Source organism: Budorcas taxicolor, chromosome X, assembly GCF_023091745.1.
Source record: "Budorcas taxicolor isolate Tak-1 chromosome X, Takin1.1, whole genome shotgun sequence".
Taxonomy (NCBI): Eukaryota; Metazoa; Chordata; class Mammalia; order Artiodactyla; family Bovidae; genus Budorcas; species Budorcas taxicolor.
In genome coordinates this window covers 126,151,044-126,164,435 of record NC_068935.1, presented here as the reverse complement: position 1 = coordinate 126,164,435, position 13,392 = coordinate 126,151,044, and the positions used below count along the sequence as shown (strand labels likewise).

General features: G+C 35.6%; 1 protein-coding gene across 1 annotated transcript in view; it reads left to right on the top strand.

Annotated features, from left to right (window-relative positions):
• The window catches only part of CDKL5 (cyclin dependent kinase like 5), a 107,563-nt gene that overhangs the window by 60,886 nt on the left and 33,285 nt on the right, over positions 1 to 13,392 (top strand). The window contains exons 6-9 of the mRNA XM_052663614.1: positions 638 to 697; positions 3,139 to 3,229; positions 6,630 to 6,819; positions 13,199 to 13,279. Of these exons, the coding sequence (XP_052519574.1) occupies positions 638 to 697; positions 3,139 to 3,229; positions 6,630 to 6,819; positions 13,199 to 13,279 (422 nt within the window). The remainder of the gene's footprint in view (positions 1 to 637; positions 698 to 3,138; positions 3,230 to 6,629; positions 6,820 to 13,198; positions 13,280 to 13,392) is intronic.

The window sequence follows — 13,392 nt, the reverse complement described above, 5'->3', positions numbered from 1 at the left end:
TTAAACTGCATCTTCTGTGTATTTCTACTCCTTAACTCCCACCACATCTGCAGAAGTTCCATGGAAAAAATGAGAAACCTTATCTTGACTCATCCAGCATAGCTTCAGCACTAGATATTTATGATCATGAACCACACAGAGAAGCTAAACAGATATATAAATAATAGAAATTATATAGAAAATCATGACAGAATATATCTTCTGTGTATTTCTCCTCCAGGAAATATAATGCTATCTACTTAGTCTTGTATGTGTTTTTAAAGTATCTTATGGGTGTGAACATTTTATACTTATCTCCAAAAATTTGTATTATTAGTATTTTATAAAGTAAAAATAGCTCCTTGAAATGTGGTAACCTAGATTCAGTCATCCTTAAATTCCTTTCAGAGATCCAGTCAATTCCTTTAAGATTTAAGGGGAAAAACTATTTTTGAAATTGTGGTCTGCATGTTTCTCAAAACGAAATTAATTGAAACTTTTGTGTACTGTTATAAAATGTGTTACTCTGCTTTTTACTACCAGTTTTCTGTTCAGATTACTCTATTTTTAATTAAGTGCCATTACAGTGATCTAACAGTGTCAATCAGTAATACATGGTCCATTTTTTAATAATTGTTTTTTAATCTTGATACTCCAGATATAAAACCAGAAAATCTCTTAATCAGCCACAATGACGTTTTGAAACTGTGTGACTTTGGTAAGTTAAAAAGAAATTTAGTCCTGTAAGTACAAAATTAATTTAATATAACACAAGGTAGCTTTTACAGGTGTTTTAAAAGTATTTTTTATCTTTTGACTTAAATTGGTGTATACTCATAAGCCCAGTATTTAATGACTCCAGAGAAAGAATTTTCTAGAAAATACTATCATGACCTTCTGGCTTGAGTAGGATAAAAAAAAAATTTAATATTTTAAATATTAATAGAAATTATTGAGGGCACAATCATAAACACTGAAAAATAACTGTAAATATATATGTATTATATATATGTGATAGTTATAATCTGTAAGGTTAGAAGACATTTTTAGAATGATTCCATTTATCTCCTTTAAATGTTCAGTCAAGGTATTACTAATTGATTATGATATTCCAGCTCCTGGTTGAGTGTATAAGGAAGTTTTGAGTCATACTGTATCACAGTACAAAATTGTATATTGTTTTTTATATATATAAAACTGTATTATGTGCTATTAAAATTTAAGTTAAAATAATTCAGAAAAGTTTTAAAATTATAGATTAGGTTTTACATCATGGATCACTTTATTTTTAAAAATGATTTAAAATTTAAAAAATTTTACATTTTTGCCTAATCCATGTGCTAAAAAATAACTTTTAAAAAATGTTATTTTTTATATATTTAAATATGATCACAAATACAGTGTGAATATATATAAATGAGGAGGTTTCTTATTTATCTCCTTGTATCTTTATCTCCCTGTATAAGGAGAAGTTAGATTAGTACTTAGAATATGGATTGCACAGGTGAGAAAAATAGAAGCATTCTAAAAATTCACTTTGTAGAATGACCAGTTTTGGCTAGTGCAGCAATTAGAAGCCTGTATAACTGTTTTCACTTATTGATTTTTAAGAGTTTGACTATTATGAACCTGTCTGCTTGAGGAAAAATGTTTTGTAGGACTTAATTTTCTTAGTATTTTATGATAAGGAATATTGCAAAGAAGAGTCCTGCTATACATAAACGTGTTAAGAAGTACTTAGGAGCTGAAATTGGTGAAGCAAGTTAAAAAAGAGGTGTGTGTAGAATAGTTAATAATGGTAAAAGAGTATCCATAGTTTAGCATCATTTCTTAAAAGACCATTTTATTTTACATTGTCAGGAAGTTCTGCATGGCAGCACCACATGTGGCATTGTGTGTCCTATGCATCCCCAACAAAATCCTCCTAATTGTTTTCCCTCCCAGAGCATGTAGCTCCTTTGTCTGGCTTGAAAAATCCCAATAAAAAATATAAATATTTCTTCCAAATGTGTCTTATAAAGAAGTATTGATTAACTGAAGTTAGGGGTTTTGTTTTGGTGCTGTGATTATTTTTATTTTTTTACTGTTCTACTTTAAAAAACAGTATTTTCTAATTCTTGAAACTTTTTTAAAAAACTTTTTATTTCATATTGGGATATAGCCGGGTGGCACAGTGGTAAAAAATCTGCTTGCCAAAGCAGGAGATGTGGGTTCGATCGCTGGGTCAGAAAGATCTCTTGGAGTAGGAAATGGCAACCCAGTCCAGTATTCTTGGAAGATTCTGTGGACAGAGGAGCCTGGCAGGCTATAGTCCAGGGGGTCACAAAGAGTCAGATACAGCTGAGCACACACGCACGCATGTGCACATAGCTGATAAACAGCATTGTGATAGTTTCAGGTGAACAGCAAAGGGACTCAGCCATACATATATATATGCCTTAACTTTCACCTTTAATTTTAATATTCTGGTTCTCTGTAACTATTTACAGTGAACCTATATTGCTTTCAGTGAGTTAGATGGGTAACTAACCTACCTTCCAGTTTATTTTGTGGCCGCAAAACCTTTTGAGAGGATTGTTACTTGGGGAGGTGGGGGAGCAACAGAGTCTGTAAGGTAATTAAGATATCCCTAATATGCTTCTCAGTTACATTAGGAGAAAATCATTTTGGCCTGCTTCGTTTCCATCGTTGCCAACCCTAACTGTTGTTGTTTACATAATGGTCGGAGCTGATCAGCCCCAGTAGATACAGAAATACTATCTAAGTCCCACATAGCTGAATTAATGACTTATCTGCAACATGCTAATGTAACTTTGACTTTTGGCTCTTATGGAGTCTTCATTTTGTAAGATTTGCATTTATTGGAAAAGCTGGTTTAAAAGTATGCTCTGAAGCATGCAAAGACTTTGAAAACATGGATTTCTTTATTAGAGAGAAGAGACTGGTTTTGTAGTGACTACATTCTATATTTTAGTTCACATATGAACAATGGACTAACTTTTTAAAATAATAAGGGCATGTTAATAAACAGCCCATTCAATAACAATCATTATATTCTTTTGATGTTCCTTTAAGATATTAATGTAGCACTGAAATATTTTGTCAGCATGAAATTAACTCTCTTTCAAAATTACACTTTTGGGTTTTGCTGTCTTTCAGGTTTTGCTCGGAATCTATCAGAAGGAAATAATGCTAATTATACAGAATATGTGGCCACCAGGTGGTATCGGTCCCCAGAACTCTTACTTGGGTGAGTTACCTTTTAGAAGAGAATAACATCTACGTATTTGTTGATCCTCTCTTGTTAACTTTGAGATTATCTGTGGAAGATGAGAACTTGAGTTAATTAAATGCCAGTTACCTGTTGCAGTATAGCAAACCTAAAAACTTAATGGCATAAAACAAGCACCATTTTATTTGCTCATGATTCTGGGAGCAAACGGATTGGGGGTATCAGCTATTTGAGTTCAACTGGCTGATTCTTCTGCTGGTCTCAATTGGAATTGCTCATGTAGCTACAATCAGTCAGCAAGTCATCTGGAGGCTGTTTGGTTTTAGGGAGCCTCATCTGGGACAAACCATCTCTGTTGCATGGGGACTCATCCTCCAGTAGGTTAGTTCCAAGTTTCTTCGCAAAATAGCAGTAGAATTCCCGGAGCAGAGGGCAAGCCCAAAAGCAAAAGTGTTTTTTCAAGCCTCTTTGCATGACTTTTGCCTCATTGGCCAAAGCATGTTACTTGTCTGTGCTCTGATTCATGGGGTGGAGGAATAAACTTGATGGGAGGAGTGGCAGAGTCACATTACAAAGTGGCAGGTATACAGAAATAAGGGGAATTACTGCTGCCACCTTTGTTTAATGGTCTTGCACATTAAAAATGTGGATATCCACAGAGTTTGACATTCCGGCTTATCTGTTTGTTCATACATTCATTCATTCATGCATTCAGCAAATATTTCTGGAATATCTCTTATGCCTAGCCACTTTGCTGTAAATATTAACCAACTGCCATTTTTCTTCCAAGCAGTGTAAATCCTGTTTGATGATAAATGGCTATTCAAACTAGTCCATTGATGATTTTCTCAGCAACACTGCCATATCCATCCACTTTGTGCCGCCTTTCCACTTTCAGTGCTATATCTATCAGGGCAGCTATTTCATTCACCCATCAACAGCAGAAAAGCATTATCTGATAAAATTCTTCCTCTTAAGAAGTTTAAACTTTAGAGACTAAGAAGGGGCCTGTAGTCTTGGTCTCCATCACATATTCTCACTAATAATCCTCTACTTATTGTAGTTGCAGTATTTTCTTATTTATCCTAGATTGTATTTTCTTCTGTTTGACCATCAAAAAATTGAGGTAGAAGACACTCTCTACAAATAAAATTAGACATGGTGGTAATGATAACCATTGCATTAATTATAGGTGTCATCTCTTTTCTTTAGTGTGCCATATATGTATCTAGGGGACATGATAAATTTAATTTTTTAAAGATAATTTTTACAACATTGTAAATCAACTCTGCTTCAATAAAAAATTTTTAATCAGTAAATAAAGATACTTTTTATATAATAGAAATATATATGTCTGTTTCTTCTGAAGATCATGATGATTATATATTTAAGTTACTCACTGAAAGATTATTTGGAAGTTAACAGTTGATTTCCCAGTGGCTATTTGGTGTCACTTCGTATTTCATTGCAGACCTAGAGCCTGTAAGAATTATTGGTGTCAGTTACTGAAAGCTTTACTATTTATTTTTAAATCAAAAGCTTGTGCTTCATCCGTGAAATCAATGGTGGCTAGTCACTTTATTATCCCTCCTTGGGTGGACAGATTTTAGAATTTCTGTGTTCATTTTAAACTTGGATTTAGGATTGATTTTCTTTTGTGTCTTCTGTGTTTCTTCTGTATACCTCTGTCTGGATTCACTTGAATGCATTGTCCATTCATGTGTCCATTCTTTGGGGAGGGCTTGGGAGTTTGAATTTACTGGGCAGGATTTGCCAAAGAAGAAATGAATTTGAAGTAAATCATTCTTAGACCTCCATCTGAGGATTCAAGTATGGTAGAGGGACTCATTATAATTTTGTCTATAAAATGTCCTTGAGTTCATTCTGAGGACAGCCTTAACGTGAAACTTTGGAGAGTATTTGCTGCCTAATAATACATATTGGAAAACTGAAATTATATTTAGAGATATGTGGGAGCTACCAAAAGTAGATGAGGACTCCAACTAATTTGAGCCAAATTGAATATTGCTAATAAAATGATTGTCAAGTACTAGTTGAAGAACCATATTATTTATATAAAAATCCCATTGAAATCAGTTGATAGTTAGTCAACATGTAGAATTTACAGATTTTTGTACATTTTCAAGACTTTTCCTTGACATTCAAAATAGTTACAGCTGCATAAATTATTCAAATTAGCTAACATAAGAAAAAATAATTTATCATGGGTATGTAAAGATTATCCTTAAGTTTCTCCACCTAGCACAAGTTTTTCCTCTCTCATACTTGTATGAAAGAAAGATTGGTATCCTTCCCTTCCCAACAAGCTACCAAAAAGATCTAAATGAAGTTTCCTGATATGATTCTTCAGTTTTTATGAAAGGAAATGATATAAATAAAATATTGACTTATTGATACAATGATTTACTATCATAGAAGCATACTCTGTTTTATGTTAAAAGTGCTTTAGAGTGTTTGTTAAAAGTTTTATATTACTACTATAGTACTATGACATTCTAGAATTTCTTTCCTTGGTTTTTCAGATATTGTATTTTGGCTTTTGCTTCTTAAGATTTAGATAATTTATGTTTGAAATGAAAGAAAAATATGGTTTCTTAATCTGTCATATGTAATTTGACTTGAGGCTGTAGATATTCAGGTAAATACATAAAGCTTTTTTGGGGGATACGTAGATTTTATATCTAGCCTGTTAGCACCAGTAGTATTCCAAAAGCCCTCTGGTAAACTCATACCTTGAAAGATAGCTATAAATCCCTCAATTCGTGAAAAAAAATGCTTTGAGGGAGATACCTGTCATAAAGCTTCATAAACAAAGGGTACAAATAGATTCAAGTAAATAATCCAATAAAGCTTAGCATAATCTTAGCTGTTATGACTCTGTGCAATCAGAACAGGTTAAATATTAAATGTTTGCTGTTTAAGAAGACACATAAGTCAGTTGTACACTTTAATAGACTGAACTCAAAAAATGAATCAGTATAACTTGTTGACATTCAAAGAGCTAAAGGATAATTACCTAGGAAAAACATTTCTTGGGAGCGTTTCATTCTCCAGGTGAGTGCTAACTCATCAGACGTGTGTGCTGCTGTTAGGGTTTATTAAGCTATTAATAATCAACATATATATCTGGATGTAAATAGATTTCAAATCAGTATATACTAACTAAATTGTTATTAAACTGATGGCTTTATTTGCTTACATTTATTTACTTGTGTTCTGAATTTCTACTTTGATATCCATAATTCCTTTTTTTCAGCCTCACTTTTGTCCATGTGGTATTCTTAAATTCCTTAAATACCCAAATACGCTTTAAGTCTTGAATCTGTTAAAAATAGTTTGGAAATTATTAAAACTTATTCCTTCAGTTGCCAAGATAATCTCTCCCTTTGCTTTTCAGAGCTCCCTATGGCAAGTCCGTAGATATGTGGTCAGTTGGCTGTATTCTTGGGGAGCTTAGTGATGGACAGCCTTTATTTCCTGGAGAAAGTGAAATTGACCAACTTTTTACCATTCAGAAGGTGCTAGGACCACTTCCATCTGAGCAGATGAAGCTCTTCTATAGTAATCCTCGCTTCCACGGGCTCCGGGTAAGAGGCTTTGCTAAAACCCAAATGGAATCAGTACAGTAGTATTTAAATCATTGTTCATTGCACAATGAAATGCTAAGCTATCCATTGAATACTTTTTCCTTTTCCATTACGGTGTTTATAATCCCCATTATAATATTTTATTTTTGAATTCTATAGAGTATTTGTGAATTTTAAAAAGTCTAAATTTGAAAGTGGGAACTGTTAATATTTTTCTCACTTGTTCCAGTTTTTCAAACTCTTTTTTAAGTGTATGCATTATTCTAAACTTCAGTTATCTCAGAATGTTTCTTTATGCAAAATATTTAGCATCCTCAAAAGATTGAGAAATGTATAAATGGCTACTGCTTATTTGAGCAAACATTTATAGTGATTTGAGGAAGATTATGAATACTCATATTAAAGGTGCTGTTCTAGTGAGAATGACCTGTTTAGCGAAACATCATATCTTTTCAAACTAGGGTTTGGTCTTGGGCAGCATTTTCTAGACTTGCTAACTTTGTGCTAAACTTGATTTCAGAAAATATGCTAAAAAGAGTCTTAAAGTATAAACTTTCCACAAGTGAGGGACATCTTACTGGAGTGGCCACTTATAGGTTGCTTCTCTGTTCCATCTACCCCCAAAGCTATTTTTTCCATTTTCAACTACCCTGTTTGGACCAACATGCCAGTTGGTGGCCTTTGTGGGAACTATAAAATAAGCTCCCCACCATTTCTTTTCTTTCTCTTAAATGCATAATTCTCAAACCATGTTTTCTTGACATTTACAGAGCACTCTGTTTTTTTTTCCTTTGACTTTCTGGCCTCAATTCATTTCACTTTGAAGAGCACCTCTCCTCACACATGAACGCCCAACACAGTATCCCTCCTGCTAGGCTCAATGAGTGTGGAAGAAAGAACGGAACAGAAATGCAAACATTTCTTTCATCCCCTTCCTGCTTTCGCTCTCTTCCAAATCTGTCTGAGTTACCTCAGGCAAGTTTCTCTTTTCTTCTTTTACTTTTGCTTTTGTAAGCCGAAAAAGAGCCAAATTATGACAATTAATTAGGGTACAACAGTTATTGAACATTTGTCTTACTAGATATTGAAAACACGAAAATAAATAGGACTTGCCCTCAGTCCAGCACAAAGGAAAATCTATTCAGGAATAAAGCAAAATCACTGCAGATGGTGACTGCAGCTATGAAATTAACAGACCCTTGCTCCTTGGAAGAAAAGCTATGACAAACCCAGACAGCATATTCAAAAACAGAGACATCACTTTGCTGAAAAAGGTCCCTATAGTCAAAGCTATGTTTTTTCCAGTAGTCATGTATGGACAGAGGATGAGATGGTTGGATATGGGTTTGGGTGGACTCCGGGAGTTGGTGATGGACAGGGAGGCCTGGTGTGCTGTGGTTTATGGTGTCACAAAGAGTCGGACATGACTGAGCAACTGAACTGAACTGAACTGAACATGTGTGGATATGAGAGTTGGACCATAAAGAAGACTGAGCACCAAAGAACTGATACTTTCAAAATGTGGTGCTGGAGAAGACTCTGAGAGTCCCTTGGACTGCAGGGAGATCAAACCAGTCAATCCTAAAGGAAATCATCCTGAATATTCTTTGAAAGGACTGATGCTGAAGCTCCAATACTCTGACCACCTGATCCAAAGAGCTGACTCATTGGAAAAGATCCTGATGCTGGGAAAGGGGGCAGCAGAAGATGAGATGGTTAGACAGCATCACCAACTCAGTGGACATGAATTAGAGCAAACTCCAGGAGATAGTGAAGGACAGGGGAGCCTGGCATGCTACAGTCCATGGGGTTGCACAGAGCTGGACATGACTTAGCGACTTATCAACAATAACAACAGAAATAAAGAGAGCCATAACTAATAAATTCCTGTCTCAATGAGAATACATCCAAACTCCTTCCCATCAGACCTTGCCTATTCTGGGCCCTTCTAGCTCTCTGACTTCAGCTCATATGTCTCTCCATTCCCATCCCTTTCCAGACTTTCAGCACACTTAACCCTTCTTTTTCTTTAACTTCCATAAACATCCCCAAGTTGTTCTAGCTCCATGAGATTGGGACTTGAGCATCCTTTTCCCAGGAAAGTGCTTCCCTTGCATGGCCCCTTCTCATTTTATAAATCTCATCTCCAAGAACACCTCCTTTTTCTGACCTGCCAACAAACTTCCCCCACCTCCTTCTTGGTCTCTCCTATAGCATTTTTCTTTTTCCATCATAGCACTTATAACAGAATGAAATTATTTTGTTTATTTTTTAATTATTAACTGTTAGAAATCATCTGTTTTATTGCTGCATTTCTAACATCTAGCCCAGTCTAGCACATGTAGTAGGGACTCGAATATTTGAATGATCTCTTGAACCAGAAATCTGCATTATCAGCAATCAAGCTCAACTATTTTCCTCTCTCCATCTCTAATTGCTTCTTTCACTCGTACCACTTTTTACCTGAACAGCCACTCCCAAACTGATTTCTCTGAGTTTTTCTCTTCATTGCAGTCTTCACATTACTTTTAGAATCTTCCTGCGAATTGTACATTTAATTCTGTCTTCTTTATGTTAAAAACCTCTACACATAGCTTATTCGGTTTTAACTCCTTGCTGCTGGGGCTGCTAAGTCGCTTCAGTCATGTCCAACTCTGTGCAACTCCAGAGACGGCAGCCCACCAGGCTCCCCTGTCCCTGGGATTCTCCAGGCAAGAATGCTGGAGTGGGTTGCCATTTCCTTCTCCAATGCATGAAAGTGAAGTCTCTCAGTTGTGTCCAACTCTTCGCCACCCCATGGGCGGCAGCCTACCAGGCTCCTCCGTCCATGGGATTTTCCAGGCAAGAGTACTGGAGTGGGGTGCCATTGCCTTAAAAACCCCTTGATCCTAGCCCTGCAGCCTTGTCTCCCAACTTTTCCTACCCCCTGCCCTACAACCACATTGGCCTTGTCACCATTTCCTTGTTGCTTCTACAATGCTGCATTTTCCTATAATTCTCCCAATATTGACCCCACTTCCTGGAAAGCTCTCCATCCTCCCTCCCCCAGATTCAGGTCAAGTGTCCTCCTTCCATGAAGTCTTGTAGACTCCTCCAGGGGGAATGGTTACCTCCCCCTTGTGTGCTCCTGCAGCACTCTGGTAGCACACATAGCAGTCTCTTTTAAATAGCTATTTGACAGAACATTGTAAATCCATACTATACTTCAGTTTTTTTTAATTGTAATAAAAAATTTTTATAAAGCTGTTTGAAAATATGTATCGTCACTGGACTAATGGATTCCTTAAAGAAATGAGCTCTCATGGCCACGATTATATTCACAACACACCTAGAGTTGCTCTTACTAGGTTGAATAGTATTAAATGATTAAATATTTGAACTGGAGCATCAAGCTTGGTCTTCTGGCTGCCTTATTCTTTGCCTGGTTAAAGAGGCTTTAAACTGCATTCTCTGAAGAGAGTATAAACAGATCTGCCACTTGTAAACTAGCTGAAGAATTAAGACTTTTGTGCATAAAATAATTAGAAAACAATACAATTTATAATAAAGCATAGTATATAATAAAATACTGCATTCTTTACTACATTGTACTGTTCTCTAATACATCTAAATATAGTTGTGACCTTGAGAATATTAAAGATTCTGGAAAGTTGGCTGGATTCACTTGGAATGATTTATAGAGGATTTACAGTTTGAAATATATATTGAAGAATGAATAGCATTTGGATTAGATAGGCCAAACAAAGGAGATCTTTTCCTCCTTTGTCTATGGTCCTATTTGTTCACAGACCTCCTCACTAAATAATATTATCTGTAAAATACTAGACAGTCCATGATGGCACTGTCTGTAAATATCCTTTGGAGAAATTGCTGCTTCCTTGACACTGATTTTTATAGACCTTAATGTTTTTGTGTTGTAGTCTGAAAGTGTTTGTGGTATTTTAACTAAGTTAGTATAATCTTTTTGGAGGTTTAACCACATCTTTTGTGGGAAGAGTCTTCTTTTATCGTTTACTTGAAAATGTCTGAGATGTTCTCAGCTAAGCATACAGGGTGTGTGAATGGTGGCTACTGTGAAACATGGACTCACCAGTAACCAGTCCAGTGTGATTTGTATTTTGCTTCAGTGTGTAGAGATTAGAAAATCACCAAGATGTTGGTCTAATAATATGCATTATTTTGAAAAAATAGCAATTGCTATCCCATAATATAGGGCGTAGACTCTGGAGTTAGGCTGCTGGGGTTCAAAGCCAGACTCTACATTTACTATTTGAATGACCTTGGGCAGTTTCTTGTGCCTGTCTTTCTTCGTGTGTAAAATTATGATAACAGAAGTACCACCTAGTGGGATTGTTATGAAGATTAGACATTATAGCTGCAGTTCATGGGGTCGCGTAGAGTTGTACATGACTAAACAATAACAAAATGCCCAGACCAGTGTCTGAAGCATAGTAAGTGCTCAGTAAAGAGGCACTCTTATTGTGTCACATTGGCCACGTGAATAAGAAAAAAAGGGAAGAAGAAACAAACTACTGATTGACATATACTTTAAACTTCTGTGCTTGAGTTTTGATTTGTCAGATTACCTCACACAAGAATGGTGTCTTTCATTCAAAAGACATAAATTAACTTTTTAAGAGTTTATGTGGTCATTTAAAAATCATATTTCTAATACCTTTTGACTTTGGGCATTAATTTTCTTATTGATGAAATGTTACTTTTGGCAGAAAAGGAGGAGAGGATATTTGGTAGCATAAGATAGACCTCATAAGCACAATATTAATTAAAATCTAGTATAAAGTCTTTTATCACAGCATGACAGGTGTCTCTCTCTGGGATAATATTTAATGCTCCAATAACATCCAGAGGAAACTCTGTACCTCCTTTAGGAAAGGTGCCCATGTTTAGAAAGAATGTGGGTTTGGATCACTGAGTGCAAATACTAGTTTTACTGCTTTTTAGTTACATAACCTGCCTTGAACCATTTATTTGAGTTTTGTGATCATCACGTTCTTCATCTCTGAAATAAGTGGTGAAATAATTGCTGAAATGCCTTGCATAGCATCACTTCCCTCACAAATGTGTTTTAGGTTATTGCCTGTGTGTCTGTGTTAAGTTCATGTTATTCCTTCTATGTCCTCTATCTAGGAGGTGCTGTCCTACTTTTCTCTGTCCTCACATTTTTTCTCATCTTTCAAAAGCTAGTTCAGATGTTATCTATATATGGATTCTTCTACAGCTGCAAAGCACCTTGGCCTCTCCTTTTGCTGAGCTTCAACTAGAATTTATGGCTACTCAGTTTTGCACTGATTGCTTTCTCAACAAGACTGAGGGTTGTTTACATGCAAGGTTTTGGTCTTACCCATATTCTGTATCTCCTGCTATACCTAACACTGTGACACTGTGTGGGGATGAAGTCTTAATACCTTGTTTGAATTTTTCTATATTACTACTCCTCTCATCCACTTATTTAGAATGTCTAGAGATTTTCAGCTTTGAAATCTTCTTATATTGGTATAAAGGAAATACATATTAAAAGCAAACTAGCCCTCCCATTGGGAGGGAATACATGGCATTAGACTCTAATATTTTACCATCCACTTAGATATTGTGAAATGTGAGTTGGCACAGGGAAGGACAGAGCATCTGAATAAACTTGACCCTTTCCCCTCATTTCATTTAAAAATGCATTTGTTAATTTAGGAGCCTGTTTGCCTTCTGTTCCAACTTACATAAAGTAAGAAATTTAAAACAGGTCATTCAAAGAGTATATTAAAAGCAATAATAGAACGTGTGTCTGAATTCATTATTTTTACTTCTGTAGCCTTTCAGGTACTAGCCTTTTCTTTTTCATTCTCTAATGTTCAGAAGTAAATTATATGTTTTTGTGAAAAAGGTGTAAGAATTGTCTGTATAAGCAGACAAATTCTGTATGAATTGTATTATAATGGAATTATCTGTTTAAGGCAATACTGTATAAACTGAATAGTTTCAAATGTTAACATTTTTATATTTTGTTTTATTTTACATGCTTCAGTGTCATCTGATTAGATTTAAGTTTCACTTGTGAGTTTTCCTGTTATTTAACACTCAGTCCTATTATGGCAACCCACTCCAGTACTCTTGCCTAGAAAATCCCATGGATGGAAGAGCCTGGTAGGCTACAGTCCGTGGAGTTGCAAAGAGTTGGACATGACTGAGTGACTTCACCTGTTAATCCCAAGCTCAATATATAGACACCAAAATTTATGTGAAATAAATTTAACTTTGGCACTAGGGCACTACCTCTGCTCCTCTGCTACCTTCCCCAACACTCAAAGCACATGTACACACATACCCTTCCCCGTGTGCTAATACTCCTGCCATGTTGATGTTACAGTTTCCAGCTGTTAACCATCCTCAGTCATTGGAGAGAAGATACCTTGGAATTTTAAACAGCGTTTTACTTGACTTGATGAAGGTGGGACAAGTTGATATGTTATCTATACAAAATGTCTTTTGGTTTGTGATTTCTCTTGTGTCTATATGTGACCGTAGCCTGCTTTTATGAATTAAATGTTTTGTTAACAGGTG